This window comes from Acanthisitta chloris, unplaced genomic scaffold, assembly GCF_000695815.1.
Source record: "Acanthisitta chloris isolate BGI_N310 unplaced genomic scaffold, ASM69581v1 scaffold1772, whole genome shotgun sequence".
NCBI lineage: Eukaryota > Metazoa > Chordata > Aves > Passeriformes > Acanthisittidae > Acanthisitta > Acanthisitta chloris.
In genome coordinates, this window is record NW_008660980.1 from 81,081 (window position 1) to 105,840 (window position 24,760).

A 24,760-nucleotide genomic window follows, 5' to 3' on the forward strand; every position below is an offset into this window, starting at 1 on the left:
GTTGTCTCAAGACTTTAATTTACCTTCTGGGTGAATAAATTTGAAAAATGAAGTGACATGTTCTTATGTATGTTTCTTACTCAATGACGTTAGCCATGTTACCCTTGCTATACTTATGTGGTAAAACATTTTAGATGTTTTGTTATTGTCCTGGTCTCTACAATAAAGGAAATACTGCATATCCATAAACTTTAAATCCTCAAGTCTCCCTAAAAATAGAGTTCCTGTGATAAGGATTTGAAACTTTTTTTAATGGTGGAAGTGTTTCTGGAAGCTCTTAACTTCTTATCTAGTAGCTTCCAGTGATAATCTGCACCACTGACAAATGAAATGTAATACTTGGCTATAAATTAGTAGAAAAGACATTAGCCATAGACAGGGAATAATTTTGATGTCAATTCTGGAGAAAACAACAGCAGAAGTAATTGCAGCATATTGATGAAAAATACATGCCACACATCAGTGTGTGTTAATGCTCAAAATGTAAATAATTTTAGATCTTTGAGAGGATACTGTTTCTAAAAGGGTTTTTTTTGTTTGGTTTTGAGGTTTTCTTAATTACAGAATAGCATGAGCTTGTACAGGTAAAAAGGGCAGTTTTTCTAATTTGGCATTATGGTTGTGAATAGGAATCCCTAGGAGTCAATCATTAGCCTGCAGTAAATAATCTGGACCTTGAATACCTTCTGCTCTGTGGCTGGAGACTCTAAAAATGTGAGTTTCTGGGCACACCTTTTCAGAGTACCACCCTCACCATCCTGGTGCCACTCCTGAAATTAAGAGGGTTTTCGTTCTAAATCTTCAGAGACATTTGATCCTTCTGTGTTGATTCTTCCAGACATCCTCCAAAAATAATTATGCCCACAATCTTATCATGATTTGTTAGATCCCAGAATTTATTGATCACATTTTATATTCTCTAAAGCCAGACATAAAAAATATTTTGTTGGTGCATTTTCATCTCTTCTAGATCCAGAAATCATAATTTATATGGGATTATCCAAAGGGGTTGTCAGAAAGCACGATCCTTTATCTTTCTTTTTTTTTCTATAGTGTTTTTTTTCTATAGTTTTTCACTCACATCCATAGTTTGTTGGAGACACAAATCTCTCAAATAAGGTTTACATTCCTCCTGTTAGGTTTCTGTGCTGTGGCTCTTGGACACAGGGATGCTTACCATGCAGTTCACAGTTTCGGTTACATGAAGTCCCCCAGACCAGGAAAATTTTCTCTTGATGCTGGAGCCTGCCACTGGTGATGAGATGCCTCCACTTCAAAGGAGGATTAGGAGATTAATGAATCTTCATTGCTAATTCTCTGCTGGTTGTCTCAGATTCCCTTTTAGCATCTTTATGTGTATTCAATACAATATGCAGGTTAAATGACCAAAAAGAAATGTGATTGTAGAGGGGTTTAAATTTTCAGGCATATGCTAATTCATCACTGTCATAAAGTTAAAGAAGAAAATAGCAAAATCCTGGCAGTAACAAGAGTAGCTGTAGATGAATAGGGACATAGTCCAATATCCTGATATTAACCTGTGCTAATGAACCTGTATGCCCAAAAACACTTTTGCAGCTTTTCCATGAACATTCACAGTGCTAATGCTTATAACACTGTTTTAAATGATAGTATAAAACCTGTGGTAATCCAGGAAATAGAATCTTCATGACAACATAGATTCAATTTACAGTTTTTTTATTAACTATCAAGTATGCTTATGTGTGATCTTCCATTTATGTTTGCTTTGGCTTTTAGCTCCAGACCAGTCTGTCTGAACCAATGACTTTATCCAAGTCGATCTCACTTCCTCGTAGTGCATATTGGCATCACATCACCCGGCAGAACAGCGTTGGAGAAATCTACAGTTTACAAGGCAAGTTGCTTATAATGCTATGTCCATTAGTTTCTTTCCATTTGACCAGAACTCATGCAAATTGCTTTTTATTTGCACTGGTTATTTTCTCTCCATTTCATTTTATCAATTGTCAGGAACCTCAGTAGGATTCCCAAATTTACATAAAGCAACTTTCTTTTAGTAATTTTGTAAACTAATGGTGAAAATTATTCCCAGAATCACCACATAAAGCTGGATAGACAATTTAGCTCAATGTAGCTTCTGAGTAGCTAATGAATGTCAGGTTGTTTTAGTATTTTCTTCCAATAAGATGGGGCAAGTATTTGGGCAACCTCAGGGTGCCTCATTAAATCTACATAAAGTGGCTATATGAGTTGCAAGATTAAAACAAAGTAATTCTAGGAATAAGAGCTATTCTTGGTGAATTTGCTTGGCAAATCATATATATGAACTGTTGACTCAACTAACTTACAGGCCTTCTGTATAGACGTCTCATCTCTTTTCTGTCTGCAGTATTCTTCAATATGTTTAGATTTCCTTAAGCCTTTAAATGCTATAATTAACATAACTTGATGATAATGATTCACTGCTTTTAAGCTGAAATTGATTTGTATCTTTTAGGAAACTGAAATTATTGTTACGTTTAAAATGTAGACTTTTCAATATGGCCTTTCATAAACACATTCATCTGTATTCTTTCTAAAGGCCTTAAGGATTTTGTTCCACTTCTCTCTTAATAATCTGTTTGTATAAGCAATTTATATTTAGATAGGAGGTTAGAAACTGCTCACAAGCAAGAGTACCAAATGCAAGAAAACAGTACATGTTTCCATGAAAATAAGTGAAATGCAGTACATAGATGAAAGACTCACGGTTTTGTTTCGTAAATTATTGCATAAATTAAACCCAGCAGGTCGGCTGTGAATTCAGCTCATTAAAAGGTACAACATTTGTTTCCCATTGTCTCCCATACAACAAAGTTGATTTCTAACTACGGTCATAGTCTCACATTTAAATATCAGTAATGGAAAAAAGAAAATAATCTTCCAGAAGTTGTTTATGAAAATATTGTGCTTCTAGATCACCTTAAAAATGTTCATTATATTTTTTCATGAACACAATAAAAATTCAAATGAAATATTTATTTGTAGAGATTTTAGAGTTGCTCTTCTGGTGTTCATGTTGTGTCTGTCTTATGTTTATCAACAAGATAGTAAACATGTCATGATATACGTGAAGTGAGATGAATGTATGGAATGTTGTTCGTTCTCTACAATCTCTTTTTTTCATGTAAATGGCCTTCAGAGTAAAGGAAAGCAAAACTTTATATATCAAGTACTAGTTTAATGTCTATACCAACTAGCTGTGCAGAATTCAATGTGTTGGAAGTGTATTACTAAAGATGGAAGAATTAGACTTTCTGGAAGTGTGCAGATTTTATTCACACTTCCACTGAAACATGGAATTAATAAATATTTCAAACTTAAGATTTTCATTTTTATTACATGTACTATGATGACTGAAACTTGAGAAAATGCAGGTGATTTCAAGAAAGACTAGTTCAGTCTTACCAGTGGACTAAGAAATGCATCCAGAGGACAGTTTTGTCTCCCTTTGGTTGCAAAACCTTTCCATGCAAGAATATTATTCATTATCTGTAATGAAGACCTCTTTGAACCTTCTGCTGCAATGACTAATTAAATGCTGTGTATTTGTCCAGAAACTGGAGTGCAAAGTACACCTTTTCCTCCTAATACTTTGTCATACTGATAGTCTTCGCGCAGCAGGGTTGTCAAAGCATCAGCCCACAGATGCTTCATAGATGTGGGTGGAAGGTGGGTAGCAAGGAAGCAGATTGCAAGCACCAGTTCAACCCTCACCTTAGTACAGAAGCCAGCTGAGAGGAGCTGTTGCAGAGGGGAAAATCACTTTCTGCTGCTGTGATCTCTGAGCTTGAAAAGGTATATTACACCCTCAGAGAGGAGACATTTTCTTTAGAGAGTAATCCTTCAAACTCAGTTCTGCGCTTCATGGGTATTTATGATAAAGCTTTTTACATTCAAGAAACAAATTTGAAAATTCCCCACATGCCTCTGAATATCTCACAAACTCTAAAATGAAATAACTGGAATGGTGTCTACCTATATTCAGACTACTATCAATATCAGTAAAGTAATAGCCAAGCTCACTGTTAAGTACAAGTGTTTCCATAGTGGCAATTATTTCAAACTTGCAGTCTGAAGTGACTAGTATTTAATTAATAACAGCTGGTGATGTATAAGGAGAAATGAAGATATGCTCATACTACCTTAGATAAATTGGCTCTTTGGGAGTTATTTAGCAGTCAAATTTAACTTAATTAGTAGTGTGAGTTGATCTGATAATGAATATGCTGTGGAGTTAGAAGGGGGGGGGTGTTGTGGTTCATCTTTCTTTAAAGACATTTCAGATGAGAAAAGGCAATTCAATAAATGGGTATTGGGTCTATCACCTCCCATTAGCCCATGAAAATACTTACATGTAAAAGATCTGTAGAGATTAATATGCAGAATAATACTGCTAAAGGAACACAGGTTGCACAAAATATCTTAAAATGAGATGGGCTGGTTTCTGTCTTTATATGGCTTTTCTTCCATTTGCTTCTTCCTTGCACTCTTTCAGTTCTTGATTGCACTGCTGAGATAAAAGTAGTAATTTAGTTGTCTAATTAATCTTGTCAGTAGGAACAACTTAGTGGTTATCTTTTACCAGTGGCAGCACATCACTACCAGTATTTGCTTCCAATTTCACAGTACAGTGCTGCAGGTCTGACAGTTTCCATTCACGATCTGCAGCCGCTGTGGAGGTTGTGGCTTGGGGCCTCATTAGCTGACTCAGTGGTGCCCTTTCAGCACTGTTCCTGTCCATCTGACGTGGTACTGGGCATGGGGCGAAGCCCAGTGCTGCACAATAAAAAGGGGAATTGCTGCAACGCTGGAAAACAGCACAAAGTTTTTACAGTCATCAGGTTAAATTCTGACCTAAACTTCTGTGTTGGAGTGATTTTACTTAAAATCCCAACTGATACCCATGGCTTTACAAATCACAATGCCTCTTTCTAAAGTGTATGTATTGATAATCCAAATATTGCCTTTAATTGCAGTTCAGAAATTGTTTATCAAAAATATTTTAACTAACAGAGAAAAAAAGAGAAAAAACTATACACCATTTTTGTGCATACGCAAGTTTGGCATAAATGTATTGTACATTTTCATAAATAATAGACAACTCTTTAAAGAATTGGAGCCTAACAGAAGATAAACATTCATTGCTATGTTATGCTCTCCTATACATCAAGGTGTACAAAAGCACAAAAATTAGAAGCCAAGAGTAACCTTCTTAACTGAAATTATGGTTAAGAAGAAAAAAATCCAGGAGCCATGTAAGCATGGAAAAAATACCTTGTATGTTTCCTTATAGCTCATTGTTTATTGCTAATACCTAGCATAAAATGTTAGCACTGTTATGCAAGATATTAAAAACTGTCAAACAAACCACATATGTTTTTATACAACAGAAGATAATAAATAGTATTAATACATAAGATACTTTTTAATTTGCATTTAGGGCTTTAAATTTGTTTAGGATGAAAAAGGGATCATAGACTGAATTTTTTGCTATCTGAAGAACTATTTCTTGCTCTGTAGAGTTTGGATGGTACAAATGTTAAACACAGATCAGGCCAAATGAAATTTTAGTATTGAAACATGCAGTAGCTTTTTGTATTGCAGTTCTTGAAATCCCTGAGGAAATTATGTTCAGAAAATCTAATTACAGCCTGGCCTTTCTCCAAGAAATTCAAAATTAAGAAACGCTTGCAGTCACTCCCGTTGTGTTTGATCTGGTTTGTACTCGTTTTTTGGACTTTGGTTTTGCTATCCATACTCAAAGTGATGAACACCTACCCACATAAGCAATCCTATTCATTTCTGTGAGAGTACTCACGTGAGGGAGCATATATTTGTGTAAGAATTGCACCAGTAGCATCTTACACGTTCTCCTTTTAAAGAGAACACTAATGCTTTTTTCCACAACAATTGCTTATCACAATTTGCTTATAACAAATGCTTATTTGCTCTATCACAGATTATTACTACATTTTGTTATAAACCTGTATCAAGGTAATTAAATTACATGGAAAAATACTAAGATACCTGCTGAGTGATAGAGTCGTATTTTTTAACTTAGCGAGGAATTTTGAGAAATAAAGCTATAGTCGTCAATGAGACAGGACTTAATTTGGAAACATAACTTAAGCTTGTAACTACATGTCAAAACCAAAACTAGACAGAAATAAAAAATGGCCTTAATGAAGCCTGTAGGAATTTTGCTGTTGATATACAATACCTTTTGTATTTCACACTAAAGGTGCAAGGAACATAAACCTTGGTTTCCAAATCAAAAGAGAGGGAAGCTCTCTTTGGCCTTGGTAAGCAATCCTGCATTGCCCCTTGTCTTTTGACCTTGTTAGGTGACAACTCATTCTTCTCATTTTTATTTTAAAAATATTTTGAATAATATGTTGTGTTAGCCCTTTCATCTAAAAGGTTTGTAAGTAAAAGGGAGACCAATTCATACACAGCTACATAGGTTTTCAGTCTTTTCAAAGTAGAAACTCTGATATGTCACTGAAATAGTTAGAGAATATTTGAGTTGCTAAATATTTAGAGGGGTTTGAATCATCATGTTCAACCCTCCTTAAGCTAATCCTGCAGGAAATTCTGATGCAGGCTTCTGCAGTTTTCTGCAAATTAAAGTATGTAAAATGAATGGGAGAGCATTTGTCATTTTGGCATTTCCATTGTTTGTTCATATGCCCAGCAATAGAGTACAGAATCCATTTCCCCATCTAATCTTGGTGCCTGAATAATGTGAATAACATAAAATGTTAGAATATATCTGTTATATAAACCTGATCACTCAGTAATGTTTCACTAAGTGTCTACCAGCAGCTAAAGCTGAAATGCTTTATAGCCTGCCACATTCCCATTTCCTTTGCTGAATCTCATCAGGACTTTCACATTAGTAAATGAAGCCTATAAAATTTGAGATATGAATAAAGGACACCTGAAACAAGATACTTACTGGGTAGAAACTGCATAAGAGCTACATTATTTAAAATGACTGTATTATGTGACTTCTCAAGTCTTACGCAGTCAATTTGATCCTTTCCTTTTGAGCTCTGAATTTCTGTGCAAGGTAGTGCATCACTAGACTGATTTTAAAATGCTATACTGGAAGTGGGACGTGTCTTACTCAGAAACTAGTAAAGCAAAACTTCATTTTGTTCAACAGTGATTGCTGTAGCTAATTAAGAGTATTACTGACAAGCTTTAAAGAGTATCTTGGCATATTCCAGTTCATTCTGATAAACCATTGCTGAGTTAAGGGGTTGCTGCAAATACGAGCCATGAAAATTAGGAGGGGAGCCAAAAAAAAGTAATAAAGCATATTTCGTTGTCAAGTTCAGAAGTTCTGATTTCATTTAAGCTCTATATTTTTATGCCCTTCTCTCAGAAGATGGTCCTTCAGTGAGATCACTTGTCAATGGCATTATTCTGTGCTAGACCAGAAAGAGAAGTCACTGTGGTCTCAACTTAGAACTGAAAGCCAAAACAATGTAAGAAGAGCAATTAAATATTGTCTGCCTCCTCCGCCCCCCAAAACCCAACAAATTTAAGTTCTTTAGTGCAAACTATACAGATTCTTAGTTATAAATCTCTTTTTACATCTTGTCTTAATGACTTCATAAAAATGTGTTGACAATAGCTTCTCACTCAAAGTGTGAGAAGCAAATCAAGCCTTGTCCCTAGCTTAACTTCAGTGAAACCAGGAATCTTACCCTGAGTTTGCTTAAGACTCAGTACAGTTATGCTACAGTCATGTGATCTCTCTGCTATATTGTAAAATTCCAGGACCTGCAGTGTATCATGAGAGCTGTAATTCAATGTAAAAAATATATGTGTAGTGAGACAATAGGCATAAGAAGCTCCATGGATGCTGTCAGCTGGTATTGGGCTGTCTGAATAAGATGTTATATCAAAGAAAATTGAAATACTTGTCAAAGATCAATTTTGTTAAAACTGCTTTTCTTCTATTAAATTGTTTCACCAGTAAATCCAGACGGCTCTAGCTATGACTATCTGATTTTGTGTTAAGTATGTTATCACAGTTAGAATCAAGAAGATTGTCGGTTCATTTGTGTCATTTCAAGACAAATTGAAATATTTCTCTGCTGACAAAGCAGTCAAATTATTACTCAAAATCATGGATGATTAAACCCTCTTTAAGATAATTTGGGGTGAGGGGAGGCCTGCATATCTGTGGAAAAATTACCTGGGCAAAAATATATACTTTCTTTACTATCTCTTTGCAGGAACTGGTTATACTTTTAACTCCATAGTGAATTTCAGCTGTGCAGAACTGATTAAAAAATCATAGTATTATTCAGTAGAGAAAAAAAAAAATGTTCAAAAAATCTTAAAATGTCTTTCATTCTCTGTTCAAAAAATCCTTTTCATCTTGGTGAATTTTTATATCCAGCCAACTTTTTATTTGATCAAAATGATACATTGTAAGAAACTAAGATAAATTTCACAGAATTAAGAACTATGAATAACAAAGGAAATGTCCTCTCAATGCAGAGTTAGGAAGATTCCACCAAAGTAAAACTTCTTCATCTTTTCCAAAACTGAAGTCTGGTAACTCCTTGCAGTTCCATGTTTGAATGCTAGAAGCAAGTTTGCTGTTTGGCTGCCGGATACTTATTTATCCTTCAAAATTCTTTGAAGATGCCTTTTGGGAAATGCTTTTAATGAACGGTTCATTGCCCTGAGTTTAAGAGCAAATTAAATATTCTGTTATAAAGCTATATGGAAGAAAAGGAAATGCAATAACAGACTGGGAAAGAGATAAGAGAGAAGGGATTTGGTAGAAACTAGAGTTGCATGCTCTGGAATTTACATTATAAATATCAAAGGAGAGTGAGGCTAAAATTATAAGATCCTTACTACTCTCATTAATGACTCAGTTATTTATGTCATTGTCACTAGGCCAAGATTACATGCACAAGGACTGCACCATGGTTATTTTCTCTCAGCTGGTAGTCTGTGTGATGTATCATGGCATACGTGATTGTGTTCCCAGCAGTGTCTTTTTTCCTCCCATGTGCACTAATGTCATCCCTAAGCCCAGCACAAGGAAGTGGTGGAAAACCGGGAGCCTGTGAATGGTGAGGCATAGCTTGTTGCCCTGTGCCAGTGAGGCTTTTCTGCCCTGAGTGTGTTGACTAAGAAACCAGGGATGCATCTTCTCTCTGTCTCTTGTCATCCTTGTAATTTCATCCTCATTCAGGATAGAAAGCAGGATCTTTTCCAACCCATCTCTGTCCCTGGGGATAGACAGTCATTGCTAGGGACTGCCACTGCTGGTAATGACTTTATTTTCCCTCTCTATATTGAGGCCAATACAACCACTGCAGGATGTTCCAAAGCTGCTTGATATGATCTGAATAGGTGCCACGTACTTGCAGCCACTATTATCATGCACTCAAAGTATTGATTTTATCACTTGAATACTTAGCTGAGAATTGTACAAAGGTATGTTTTCATCCAGAAGAAGACACATGGCTAGTTCGTCATAGCTATACAACATGTTTTATCATTCCTGAATGAAATATAATTGAAAGAGGATTTTTATCAGCTGTTTGGGTTCAGCTTCCAAGAAAAATATTCTTTCCCTGGCTTACAGTGCTGCTTATTGTTCTTGCATTCCACTAATTAAGCATTTAAACACTATCAGCTTTATTTTTTTTCTGTGCTAAAATTCTGTAAAGTTGTTATTACTGGGTACGGTTCTTCTCCATGGAAGTTAGTGAAAACTGCATGAAGCAAATTTTCATTTTTACCTCATTTTGCCACTTTTCCACACATCTGTATAAGTAGATAACTGTCATAGAATGTTTTGTCCTAAATACTTATTGTGCACGTGCCACAGTAGCACCTCTGCCTCCATATGCTTACCCACTAAAATAGGAGTGAGTTTTAGTTTCTCAGTAAGATTTCTGCATGCTGTGTTATGGTGTGTACTGGGAAGCTGTCAGATTTCCTAGTTACTTGGTCATGGACTGATGGCATCAAACCAGGAATGCAGGTATTCAAATGTGCTTTCTAGCTCCTCTGTTCATATGTGGACATCCCAGGCTTTGGGAATATTCGCTAATAATGTTGTTACTGAAAGTGTGGTTCAGAGTAGTTTGCAGAAGTGATGAAGGTTTTAATTTGAAAAATCTTATTCTCATTTTAATTCTTAGAAATGCAACATCATTGGTTGTGGCCACTTGTTTTTGTCCCTTAATGCTCTTGGAATGTTCCAGGATGTCTCAGCAGGTTTGCAGCGCTTCTGTTTGTGAGATGACAGTCCTATCATTGCCAAGCATTTGATGTCACAGGCATTTTATGATGGAAAAGATAACCTGTTCTGGGTTGGGAAATGGAAATGTGTTTCATTCAGTCTTGTCAACTGTCTCATTATTCCTCATTCATTGGAGCAGGTATTTAATTCTGAGAAATAGCTCAGCAGTTTTTCACTCCTTTCATGCCTCTTATAGAAACACTTTCCTCTGATCAAACAAGTGCAGTTTGGTTAAATGTCAGTCTTTCTGAAGAGTCTTGTTTTTCTGCTTTCACCATGTATTAACTAAGACAAGCCATTTTTAACAAATAAATGAGAGAGGAGGGGAACTGAGTCAGTGGCAGTCAATGCTGGACATTATCTATACCAGTGTGTGGCTTTTCACTCCTAATATATACTGGGTTTCATGCACTAGTAATGCCTTTTGACTCTCTAGATACCAATGAGAAGGTCTCTTCTCAATGCCTGTGGCTCCAAGATTCATGTAACTTCTAGGCCATAGATCTTCTCTCCATCTAGTGTAAGAATGAGGAGAAGGGATTTTTCTTGAGCTTTATCGTCTTGTACTGTTTCCCGATTTGCTAGCCAGCATTTCAAAGCAAAGAACAATCCATTCCATGCTCATGGATTGGACAGGCACCACAGTGTCTTAGGATGGAAGAAATGTAAAGAATGTGTCTCTTTCCATACTCTTACTACCTTAGTTGTACTTCAGTCTTGTATCAAACTGTAGTAATAAGCCATAGATTTTGTAGTGGTGTTTATTGTGTAATAAAATACCAAGGGAGAGGGGACAATTTAAGCTTCTATCTTCATAGTGTGTCTTATTTTTTGCTTAAATTGCAGTAAATAGGAATGTTGCCAGGGACATGAATGACATTATACTAGTGCATAACTACTATTACAAGGGAAAATGTGCAGAAGATTTGAATAGTCTCATTGCTATGAATATAAGATGCTTATTCATTTTATTTAAATATTCAAAACCATGCAAGATAGAAAAGAAAACCTTCTTAATTAGACAAGAAAGAGAAGTTAATTTGTTGTTGTCATTGGTCCTCAGCTGCTGCAAGTCATCCTTACTCAGGAAAAAAACACTACAAATTCTGCTGACCTAGCAAGATGAAAACCTTTCCCTATAACTCATGTCCACAGATCACTGTAGCAGAAACAGAACCCTCACTTCTGAGCATTTCTTCGGTGGCCCGTGTAATTATGTAGAGCCTTTCTGATTGAAGTTAATCTTTATTCTGATAGTCAGGGATCTCAATGCATTTTATGTGATAAAACATCTACACACTTACTTTATATGAAAGAAATTTCTTTTTCTTACTTTTTTACACCAGTGTGGTTAGACAAAAATTAAAAGCAACAAACAAAATAAAGCAATCAAAATTGAGACTATCACTGCAGCTGCGGAAATGGTTAAATGGTTTAATAAAGCCTTCTCAGTACCATCACATAGCATGAAATTGTGCCAACACATACAGTGTTGCACTATAGGTTAATACCTAGAGAATGAGTCCATTTCATCACACTTTCAGTAAAGCAATATTCAGCATCAACAGTAAGGGAGTGATGATGCTCTTATCACTCTGAAAACAGCCCTTAGTCAGAAGGAGCTCTAACACCAAACGCTGTGAGTTGCTGCTTAAAAGCATTTTTCGTACCAAAGTGATAGACAGAACCAGCTTTGAACCCTGTTTTTGCTGACCTCAGAAGAGTAAATTACCTTGCTCTCAGAGGCAGCATGACTCACCTTCTAACTGTTTGCACAGCATCTGCAGCTTGCGCCAGCCTGGGATAGAAGCATTGACATCTGACAATTATTGTGACATCTCTCATCTGACAACCAAGCACTGTTCTTTGACCATGGTGCTAGAGTTTGTGTACAGTTTTAGTACATACAGTTTGAAGTTGGTCGTTTCTTAAAGTAGCCACTGAAGCCATTAACCCAGAGTTGTTTTTCCAGAGAATTTTTCCTGGGAGAAAACTATTCAAAATTAGTTCATAGCATTTTGTCTGAAATCGAAATCTTTATTTTGCTTACACAAATATATTAACAGAAAAATTTTGCATATAGTTACAGGTGGGGTTCTTTTGGTCTAGAGTTTTACTAACAGAAACAGAATAAAAAACTCATGGATTAAGTACATGATTCATTCCCCAAAGATCTCATACAAAAATGTTAACAGGATTTTCAAACCTGAAAGAAACTTTTTTAAAAATATTCTGCAGATAAAAATTAAATGTATAATCATAGTTAAGATGTGTCACATATTATCATACATTACTCTTGCATGCACTGGTGTAACACAGATGTTATTTCAATGTGAAATCTCTTCTAAACTATATAGCTAAATTAATCAAGATGTGCCAGACCCTGAATATGTGCATTATATGTCTTGTAAATTACATATTCAGTGCTAAATAGCTGCAAACTTGAATAACTCACATGCAGGTTTTTTCCTCATAGAAATGTGTATTAGATCGAAAAAATTATTCAGTGAAAATTGGAGTTCAACAGAAAGCCATGTTACCTATCATATTATCACATGTGATTATTTGTGTAAAGTATATGGTCAGGTGCAGCATATTGTAAATCTCCTTAAGTCATCTGTGTCAGACATTTGTTGTCCAGTGTACATTATATTTCTGTAAAAATCTCATCCCAGTTCTTTTCCATCTAACATTTTTTCATTTCTTGTGGACCATACATGGATTAATTCCCTATTATTCAAATGTCTCTGATATAAATATAGTTAGTGACAATTAGGCCCAGTATTCCTAATCATATGGAAGAACAAAATGAGTGTCAGATCCCAATCTGTTCTAGGTCAGCATAGCTTTTCTAAAGAGACCTCTAAGTGCATTTGCTAAAGAGATATGTATTTTTATTTATACCCTACATAACTTATCAGAAGTGATTATTTCACCACAGTTATTATTCTGTACTCGTATGATCTACTTTCATAAATGCAGTAGTTCAGAATTACCATTTTAATGCACTAAAAGTATTTTTCATTTGAAACTCAATCTTGTCATTCTAAAGTATCCTTTGCTTCGCAGATGTGTTTATGTTTTATTTTGTATACCAAACTACGACTTTTTTTTTTTCTGTTGGCATTTTGGCCATGTGCAAAATAATATTGCTGGTATTTGCTGTGCACTAAGTCTTGTGTCTGTGGAAAGTGCAAATAGGCACAGTTACTGCCACATGATAACTAGAAGCTCCTTTCCTAAGAACAAGCACTTCAGGCATAAAGACAAAAATAAATATTTTCTGATCTGGATGATCACAATGGAAGAATTATGGTTGCCACAATATTGCACCATTAGACCAAAATGAAGAGTTTTCTGTAAGGTAATAAGCAATTCAGGTTTTTCGTATTTGCTATGACCATCAGTACACTAAAAAGTGAAGGGCAAGAAGAAAGTCTACCTGGCAGTCCACACTCAGTGATATTAATGAAAATTGTTAAGTGGAAAGTCTTCATACCTCCAAGTTCGAATTTAATGAAAGATCTTTGTGTTTGAAAAATATTTGTAATAGGAGAAGTATCCCTGCATGGATTTGATGCACAACTGAGAGACATAAATTGTTATAAGTGGCAGCAGTGCCTTGATTAACATGTTGCCTTGTTTCCTTATGATCATCTTGATGCACGGAGTACGACTGTAATTTGACAAAATGCTAAGTCCAGTTTGAAAGTTCCTGCTGCTTGGTAAGAGATGCCAGTGGCTCTTGTGATTCAGAATGCTGAACTGACACTCCTTGAAATAGTTCACATTTGTTCAAAATGTTTTGATAGGTAATTTTCTGAAGGCAAACTTTATGCTAAATTAGGTATCCCTTGAACATTATATGAACTCAGGTATTGTCTGTTCTCCAGTTGCTGGCATAATGCCAACTTCAAAGCATATGGCTAGCATAAACACTCTGCTGTGTGTCCTCACTCACTGTAAACAAGCTCATATTCTGAGGGCTGATCTAGATTCAGTCTGTGGGATCAGTGCATCTGTTCCTCAGTGGTGTTAGGCAACATGACCCACATCTCTGTTTTGAGTTCTTCTCCCTTGCAGCAGTTGTGGGGCTCAGGTCAGTGTTCAACAACTGGATCTCCAGCAGGTTGAAGAGCTGACACATAAGTTTTGGGATAAAATGTAATTGGGTCCTGACTCTGAACCAGTCTGACATTTAAATTGCCCTAAATCCATCAGTCTGCCTTCCAGGTGAAGATTACTGCTTCCTCAGTATTGAAAGAGGGCATGTTTCCTTAGGGCTCTGGATGGTTTAAGTCCTTAAATAGAAGTTAGCACTGATACTGATATGATTATAGCAGTTCATGCAAGCTGAAGGTGTGACTCCTGGGAAAGCAGATAAGTGCCCTGAATTTGCACCAGCTATGAGAATCGTGTTGGTATGGGAATAGTTTAAATATTGCAAAAAAGCTCTCAGTCTTTCTTGAGACCATGTGTCTCAGCAAAGGCTTTGTAAAACAATGTGAGTAGTTCCAGATACCTATGTCTATGGAGATTTTTTTGCAAACCATGTCCATAAAACTCTGAACATGTAAAAAATTTCATGTGATTTTTTTAATTTCTTTTAGTAAAGGGTTTCTATGATAACCCTTCTTCTCTCACCTCTCATAGCTTATGCTGTGAAGCAAGTTCACTGAATTGGCACAGATAATACAAGAATTCCTTGTATTATGGAAGAGAGTGGTAGATACATCCCATGGAAATTCTTTGGAATAGCTTGTTTATCACTGAAATTAGTTTGGGGGTTTTTTTCCTCACTGAGAAACAGGATGATTTGGAAAAATATTATACATAACCACCGCTGTATTTTTATGTACATGATTGAGATAAAGGGTGTTAGTCATTAAACATTACTAATGTCAGATTCTGAAATCACATAATTATTCATTATCATGATTCCTCAAGAAATGTTTAGTATTAATTGTTGTGTTGTTTCATTTTTACTACTAACACTTATTTCACTAATGCAAAATCTCAGTTTCTAAATTTTACTTCAAAATCTGTCTCGATTCAAGAAGTCAGAAATAGCTGAGATACCTTATGCAGGGAAGGAAAGGGAGGTAGGAGTAGGAGGATGTTTTCTGAGATTTTTTTTTTGGAAAGAGAACTTCAAAAGTGAATAATCAATTATTATATTGTGTCTCTCCCACCATAGAAGCTGTATGCAAGGATTTGAGCTTGTTTTAGATAACTGCTGGAGAGTTTCAGTTTGGTTTTGAGTTTCAGCATTTAAGGAGAAAGTGAAAGTGCATTAAACTTTCTTCTTTTGATTACTAATTGCTTTAACGCAGTGCATTGTCCCTACGTCTTATCTTGTGGTTACTAACAATGGGCACCTTTAGTTTTTGCTCAGACTGTAGCAGAGCTGTATAGCCTTATCTGACCAAGAGGAAGAAGTGCGTTTAATATCATAGACTCTTGTATTCCTATGAAAAATAAAGAGGGAAGAAGATGAGGTTATGTTTTATAGCAACTCAAAAAAATGAAGCATTTTGTTCTCTGCCCTGGAATGTTAATAAAAGCACTGTAGTGACAATAATATATAGCCTTTTCCAGGATGGAAGGAACAGAAACGTATGTTCTGCCTTCTGGCGAAAACAATGGTTAGGCATTTTATCTGTCAACTCTATGTGTAATGCTTCTAGAAACATAGTAGCTATGCACTGCAAGATGTGAAATTTAAATTAACAATTCTACCAACCAAAGTCATACCAAAACCAGAAAACATGTTCTGAATTATATATGTAGATTTTAGGAAAAGGAAGAACAGCTGAAATGTTAATTTAATATGTTAATATTAACTAGTTTTTTATGTAGGTATATAATATAGATGGTGCCCAAAGAAGAAATTAGCTTAAGGCAATATTAAATAACTCAATTTTGACAGAAGGTTTTGCATATTAAAAACTACTACTGGACTTATTCCAATAAATTAAAAGTTTAAATGCTAATCTTCAAAATAGTTTGGCAGGCCTTACTTTTCTGCCTTTATGTTATGAGAGAATAACCACAGATAATATCACATTTTCCAATATTTTGAAAAGCACAATCAGTACAATCCAATAATTTAACACACTAACAACAGATAGAAATTAAAATACTTTTTTAATATGTTTTATTTTAGAGAAAAAAATAGGTCCATTTCTATTCTACTAATATCATTCAATTGGTTGAGTCCAATTTACATTTATTCTTTTTGCAAATAAAATGAATTTAATAAATTATAAGAAAGTTTACTTAAAGCTGGATTTTAACTTTTAAAACTGTCTAGATCTGCTCTTAACCTTATTTTCTCACAGTGCATGCATGAGCTAACTCAATTCTGCATCTGTGTTTTTCTAGAGTTATGTTTATATCACATCATTTTCTTCTTTGTTGAAGTAAGACAGCAAACTTAGGAGTGGCCTTTTATTTGATATTTTCACTTTGATTGCATGCACTTTTTTATCTTGCATTTCTTCTACCAGCAACAATCAAAACCAATTTTGGAACTCTGCACAGATGGATATATTTAATCTTTTGTTAATATGTTTTCTGGTGATAACCACTTTGTTATTTTCAGGATTGCATTTAACATGCCAAGGAGATTAAGCACTATTAACAGACAAGAGTAACTAACTGTGTCTGCGAACAAATAACCAATCCGTAATCGTTCTTAAAGGATTAGATCACATGCATAGATTTTAGTGAACATCTGGATCATTAATCAGCTTTGTTTTAAATATTTTAAGTATTTTACTTTCCACTTGAAATTTCTGAGCAAAATGGAGAAAAAGTCATACTGACTTCCAACATATATCCTCACTATCAATTGAGACTTGTGATCTATTCTGTAATTTCCTGATGGCATAAATGTAGTAGATGATAGAATTATAACTCTGTTCACTGCGTTGGGAAAGGTCATCACTGTGTGTAACAGAATTTAGGCAAAGACAATGGCATAAAGGCAAAAAAACCCTTAAAACTGTCACAGCACATTCAACTCTTCTTAATAGGAAATAGTACTGTAGTGGAAGACTTAGATGAAAGGGTGAATGAGTGTGGGACTAGTCATTCTCATTGTGCAAATTTTATCTTAACATCTAGCTTTTTCTTCATGTTAAGTATACTTTTTTTGTTGTTCACATTGAATATCCATGCGAGAAACAGTTCATTATTTTACTTTATTTGCATTTCTGTCATTCTAAATACAGGTTTACAGTGAGATGATATAATATATTCCTAAATGACATAAAATCATAACCTATCATCAACATCTCTGTGGCTTTAGGCAAAAATATTAAAAGTACATATGATGAGAACAGTGGCTTTTATGACATGGTCTTATTATATTGCTGAATTGGCTAAACAAGTGTTTGAAACAGAGGCACATACATTTTACCCAAAGGAGAAGCTCATTCTGCACTCACTGTGAGACCCATAGACATGAGTTATTTCTGGAAAAGACAGAACAAATTAGCTGAACACCTTCAAGAGGCATGCTAGATTTCACTGTCACATGCACAATATGTAGCTATGGACTACAATTAGGGGACTCTAGAAACTGTATTTATTCTTACGGTTGCCATTGAATGGCAAGAGAAGTACATGTCACTGCAAGAAAATGCGTTTCTTGCCTCAGGAGACTTCAGATTTTCTGTAAATGGAAAAAGGCAGATATTAGGTCAGACCTGAAATATGCTGACTTTGGGTGGAAATTTTGTGATTTTTGGTGGGAATAAGGAGGAGTGAGCTTCACCAGAGGTTACAGAAATGCAATGAGAGGAGCATGTGAAAATGCAGGATCAGGATAACTTCTTAGTCTATAATTTATCATATTACTTTTGCAAGCTAGGGGGTAGATTATTCATTCCCATCTTTAATACAGTTTTATTTTTCTCAGGTATTTTATTTTCCTCCACACTTTCTTAGCTGGTCTCAGTCTACTACTTTATTAAATAAATCTTCACTGTTTCCTTGGCTCCCAGTCCATTAACCGCTCATGAGTGAGGGAGGGTTCTAAAGTCTAAATAATACCTAATATCTAAGCCATCAAAACACTGTATGAAACAGTTTCTAAAGACTAACTCAGTAAGACTAATTGGCTTGTAGACCAAATGCCATTTTGGGGTTCAGAAGGGACAGCAGTTACAAGACTACTTAAGTGCATCCATATCACAGTTAAAGAAAAAGGTAAGTAATATAAATCTCCTCCAGACAGATCTTAATGTCACGAGGCACTAGGTCTTTAAAGAAAAACAGGATTGGCTAAACCAGGGTGGGGTCAGATTTTTTATGTGTGTAACTGTACACAGACAAAACTTTCTACAAACCACAAATTAGATCTATTACAGAGCAGTAGAAATATTATAGTGCAGCAACTTCTGCAACTTATCCTTTGATTCCATATTGATCATTATTAGCTATTATTAACTAGAACATATTAACTATTATGACTAATTCATAAACTTGATTAGATTGGTCTGTCTAGGATAGTGAAAAAAATGTGCTGATGACTGCATACAAATAATTTTTCTGTCTACACAAGTGCTGAACCCTCTTCCCTATCAAAAGAGGAAACTTCAAAGGAATGCTTTAGTACAAGGGTAATGTATCTGGTAAGAGGAATTAAGTTGTTCTCACTAAAATGTTGTGACAGTGGAGCAAAGTTGTTAGTATTACTGGTATAACAAAATTGCATCCAGACCATTCAGCTAACTGAAACAAGAGTATCTATTGAGATGGGCTCTATTTCATGTCTGTATGTATTTTTACTATTCAGAAGAACTTCCAATGTGCTTCTTCATCCTTTTCTTCTTCTCTTTGACACTATGATAGTCTCAAGTGCAGCACAAATTCCTTTTTCCAGGAAAAACTATTAGGTATGCATTTTTGCATGAAAGTAAGCATTTCTTAGAGCAGACTTATCATAGTTCTGCATGTAGTCCTGACAGTGGGAGAACTGCAATTTCCTTAGCAATATTAAACCTACAGCGCTGGCTTCCTTTTCCATAATTTTAGCATAACAGCAGGATGGAGACAGTCATTTACTGGTGAAATTTCTGGAAATTTAAAATATTTCTTCTTCTACGGGTTGCAGATCTTAATCCAAATGCATGTTTTGGTTTAAACTCAGAAAAACAGAGCATAAAAATTATAATTTTCAGTTCTCAGTGTGATATTCCTTCTTTTAATTGTTGAGAAGTTCTCACATGAGTTGTTAAAAAAAGGGCTTTGTTTTATTCCCACACTGCTAGCAGCATGTCACTGTTTTAGCATTTTGTTTGTACGTGTAGTCATTTTGTGCTCCTGGTTCAGTGTTATTCTCAGGCAAAGTACTTAGGGGGAAAAACAACTATGCTACCATTCATTACTTTCTATTACACAACTCATTCTAATTATTCCTCTTACTTGTTTAATAATGGAGTAAAAAAATATTACAATGCTGTCAGTCTGTACTTTTATGCAGCATCTGGTATCATATGGCCAAATTATCACCCATTATTAAATTAGAAAATGGTGGCTTTAAATGGCCTCCTTATTAAATGCATTTTCAGACTTTTTAACTTCTTTCTGGGAGTATGCGTGATGAATATACATGTGCCTGGGTGAAAGAATGCATCCTAGAAGCACAAACACATTTCAAATTGGAATACTGTGCCTTGTGACCAAAAAAGAACGTTGTCTAGGGCTTCTTTTTTTTTTTTTCAAAGGGCCTGACTAATGTTGGTGTGGCTTTGAGTCAGGGAATTAAGATTCGATGTTCAGTACACAACTTTCACAATGGGAAGATCTGAAAGTACCCTTGACATAAGCAGGAGTCAGGGCACAAAATCTGTTATCTTTAAAAATAATCCTGCAAGAAGAAATCATAGTCCAATGCAATTTCAGTTTGTGTGAGTTAGATTTACTAAATTTAATGCCACCAAAAGTGATGATTTGGAATAGAGAAATAAAGGACTTGCAAGCCCTTTGTCTTTTGTCGTTCCATGCTATGTCAAGGCAGTGACCAGCGTCTTGGAAAGTACCACGTGAGTAATAGCAAGTATTCTCTTTGTATGGTCACAAATCTTTGTGCAGGCTCACTATTTAACTTCTTAGAAAAATGGCAGCTTGAATTATAGCACACTGTCATTATACTGTCTCTGCCCTGAACCAGCAGAAATTGTAGAGAAGGAGATTCTCTGTTTTTTTCCTTTTCTGTATCGAGAGAATCTCCATTAAACTGGACCTCTGGGCAACCACCAGCTCCACCAATGTACAGTAACAGCATAGATTTAGCACATACATATATAATATTTTTCAGTTTGTACTTTTTTCCCCCCACAAAATTATGCCAAATGAGTCATTCTCCCCAGCCCATTCCTGATGGAAGTGTAGTGTTTGATCCCACTGATAATGTTGTTATAAAGACAAACCTCTTCACCTGCATTAATAGTCTGAGCATGTAGTATCTGTGTGAATAAAAGGTGTTGCTTTCCATTCAGTGTGTTGTGTAAAACACAGGCGGCTGTTCTCAATTTTTGAAGTGAAGTTTCCCACAAAATACATCAGTCTGAGATACATTTGCAATTGTTGTTGTATGTGCTGGAAGCCTGAGCAAATAAAATTTTGAAAAGAGGTTGAAAATTCAGTGTAGGGACTGAAAGATTATTTTTCAAAGTCTTCCTGCTTTCAAAGACAGGTCCCCTTCAATAGTAGATTTATTCAGTGTTCTTTGTTAACATATCTTTGAGCTTATCCCACGTCATCGGGAGAAAACTGAGGGGAGGGAAAAAAGAAATTCCTATATGAACACACAACTGTTTGGTAATATCTGTATCTGCCTTTGGAATGTATTAATTCTTTGAATACATATGACTTGCATGATATATTTAGAAAGGAGTCCAAAGTTCTGACCCTAGATCTTATCTTATGCTCTGGCTACAGTAAGAATAGCATATTACACAATAACTCATCTATACCTACAGTTGTATATGTAATATAACTGGAATAGTTGTTCTGCTTACTGCATATAACATGAGTTCAGAGTTTGGCTTGCAGCTCCTGCATTGAATAACTACAACAAGGCTGCCAAGACCTTCCTATATGGCTGATCAGTCAAAGCAAATCGCCTTGTCAGTAGCTCATCTATGAAACCTCATGTACGTTGTCTGTACAATTATCTGGTATTAAAATAGACACAAGCTGGGGGTTGACTTTTTTTTTTTTAGAATGTCTATAAATATCTTTGCTGAGTCTCAGAACAGTGTTGACACTTTTCCTGCAAGCTAAGCTTTTAAAGAAGTGTGTTTTCAAGTATTTCCAAAGTGAAAACATTCTTCACTTCAGAATTTGGTCAAGTAGATTTAACAATGATCACAAACATATGTTCATCTTCCCCTTTTTGAGCTGTGATTCATCAAGTTTCAGAGTCATATTAGGCAGAAATCTTTTGCAAGATTGAGGAAATCAAACAGAATAAATAAGCTAGGGATAAAAGAAAATTTATTTATATTTCTAGCTGTTTCACATGAAAGGATGTCTCTTTTCACTCTTTGATAAGTAAGTATATTTTTTATGGCATCTAACCTTTCCAGCTTGCTTTGTTTTCCCCAGTAATCTGCTGTCCTTGACTCTGGAGCCCACAGCACTCAGTACGTGGGTTAGACAAAGGTGAACTCCTGTGCTAGTCTAAGTGTGTCATCAAATTTAAACTTCCATTACTGTGTGGAAATTTAGCATCTTTTTTTCCTCCATTACACTTCCAAAACTGTAGATTGGCTGTGATCACAGGATTCACTGAAAGGAACACTGAGAAGGAGAGGGGAGAGAGCCTTGTTGGCAGCCTGTGTTGAGAGTCAAACAGGTCACTTCCCTCTCTCCTTGCTTCTTTCTCTCAGTAGTATGGTTATATCCATCTAGAACAAATCTTACAGGTGTCTGCGCTTTGACCCTTAGAAAATGTGTATCAGCCCCAGAGTGGACTGATGCCAAGAGAAGTCTTAGATTAATTCTCTGTCACCTTCCACTCCTTTCCAGAAGGACTCTAAGTTCCTCAAAGCATCATTCAAAAACTGGAAGGAGAGTTGAAAGGAGAAAATAGAACATGTCTTTAAAATACACTTATGGCTTTTCTGTATATAAAGAACATAAAGATAAACATAAGACATCAAGAATAAACAAAAACAACAGGGCATGTACACAGCCAGATATATTTTTGCAGAAGGTAAGAAGTACTTTTATAGATCATGAATTAGATCTGTCTTTGTCAATGACAATTAAGCAACAGGCTATTTCCTCAATCTATAAGAACCACTTCCTATTCTTCTTCCTCACTTTTTCTTCTGGACAGAATATCAGGTATAGTTATTGTGACTGAAACAGAGTAGAGTGCTTCGAACTGCAGGAGTTTTATTCCTACAAAATTCCAGCAACTTCTTCAATGTTGCAAAAGATTTTCACCTAATACAGTTCTGCAGCTGAATGAATCACAGCTCAAAGCCAGGTGGCATATGTCTTGTGACTACACACTCTCATAAATACAGTACAGCAGAAACCTAAATGGAAACACATCTTTTTGAAACCATCTGTTCTTACAGATATCGGCAACAATAAAGAAAATAAAGGCTTTAAATTCTGCTATGCTGTTTTAACCCCTAGAGGCATTTCTATTGGTCTCTCTTTTTATTCTGAGCAGCTCAATTTTTTTCACTTGGAAATAACTTAGCTGCCTTGTTTGTTGCTGTTCTGTTTATGAGCTTTGGAGAATCTGACTATAGCTGGCTTACCTGTATGTGAATCTTTATAAAGCAGAACCTTTTGCATGGTGGAAGGTGTTGAGTTACCCTCTGGTGAATGTAGCTGGTCTTTGTACATTTTGTAATAGCCTACAGAGTGAAACCATTCCTTTAGTTTCTTCTTTGTTTAAGGGAAGTTGCATGTGATCTGTCCAAAGACAACACTGCAGCAGCTCGCACAAGGCTAATTAACTGATAGTTGTTTATTTAATGCATCACATCACTCTTATGGTGTCTTGACTGTAAAAATGCTCAGTTGGAACAGTATTCCTAAATTTGTGCGTTTAGATCGTACTTCTTAATTGGTGCTGTCTATACAATGTTAACACTTATATAAAAAAATATTTAAAAATAGATAAATTTCTTACTGGGGTTGAATCTGTTGTTCTGTCAAAGTTATAGTCTTTTTTTGTGTTGCAACCAGTGTGTGCTGCAAAAAGAGTACTATGACAGTTTCACATCCAACAAATCTTCCTGTGACTGAAATCCAATTTATAAGATTACAGTATCTTTACTAATGCTGTGGTCAATATTTTAACTCTGTTTTCAGAATTTCTCTAGTCTCTTACAGTGGCATTTGAAGACAGGCACTCTTCTGAAGTGAAATAGAAATTAAAATTTTCAGAAATTCAAAGTTCTAAACCAATATATGAAACTGAACCACAGTGATGCAAGCTGTCCCATTCCCAAAGGACTAACAAAGAGCAAAAACGGCCTAGGGAGAAACAGCAAATAGAGCTACAATTTCTAACCTAGAAGCTCAGTGTTTAACAGTACTTCAGGTCTGAAATAGTTAAACCTACATGCCACATACTTCGCAAGAAATTCTGCTTAGGCATCAGACTGGACGGGGAGGAATGGCACAGGCATCACACCTAATTACACGACTGGCAGGTTTTTTTCTGCCTATAACTACCTGACAGCATGAATTTGCAGGAAGCACGTTCACTCTCTTTTTCCATCATGTCTTGTTGTCAGCAGGGTTATAGAGCAGGGAAAGGTTGCTCTTGACCAGCCTGGAAAAGGTGTTGGCCCCTGAACCGTGAAGCATAATTGCCCTTTAACTTGGGGCCGGAGGCACGTGCTGGAAGAGAGAACTTTCTGCCCGAACGTCTTCTCCCAGTGAAGGGAAAAGTGAAATGTCACACCAATTATCTGAGCAGTGGACAGTGTAAGGAAAACTGGCTGCTTTGTGAAGCTGCACCCAGAGCCTCAAGTACTGAATTAGGCTGAGGAGGTTTTTTATACTGTTGGCCCTGCACTTGGCTGTCACACTGCACACAACAGACCTCAGCACACGTGGGGCCACCAGGTGTGACTGCAGCATGATGAGGCTCGGAGCCTTTAACAGGGATGGACAGAGGCATTAGTGTCTAAATCAGCCTTTGCTTTCAAAACCCAAAGTCATTTTGGTGGCATTCAGGAATAATCCTCCCGAAGGAGGTGAAATTGCATGGCTGCAGCTGATACCTGGAACAGTGATGGAGATTGGAGTGATGCCTGGGTGAGCAAAAAGCTGCACTCTGCTTCAGCATTGTGGTGGTGATGGTAGGGAAAAAAACCAGCTCATCAAGAATGTTTAAACAAGAACAGGGATTTTGACTAATTATTTCTTGGCAAAACTCAGTCTGCTAAAAAGTACAACTGAATG

The 24,760-nt window shown here is 35.9% G+C and overlaps 1 protein-coding gene across 1 annotated transcript in view; it reads left to right on the forward strand.

The window, feature by feature from the left end:
- LOC103797807 (docking protein 6) overlaps positions 1 to 24,760 on the forward strand; it is a 94,802-nt gene that overhangs the window by 51,516 nt on the left and 18,526 nt on the right. Inside the window, exon 4 of the mRNA XM_009070039.1 lies at positions 1,759 to 1,876. Within this exon, the coding sequence (XP_009068287.1) occupies positions 1,759 to 1,876 (118 nt within the window). The remainder of the gene's footprint in view (positions 1 to 1,758; positions 1,877 to 24,760) is intronic.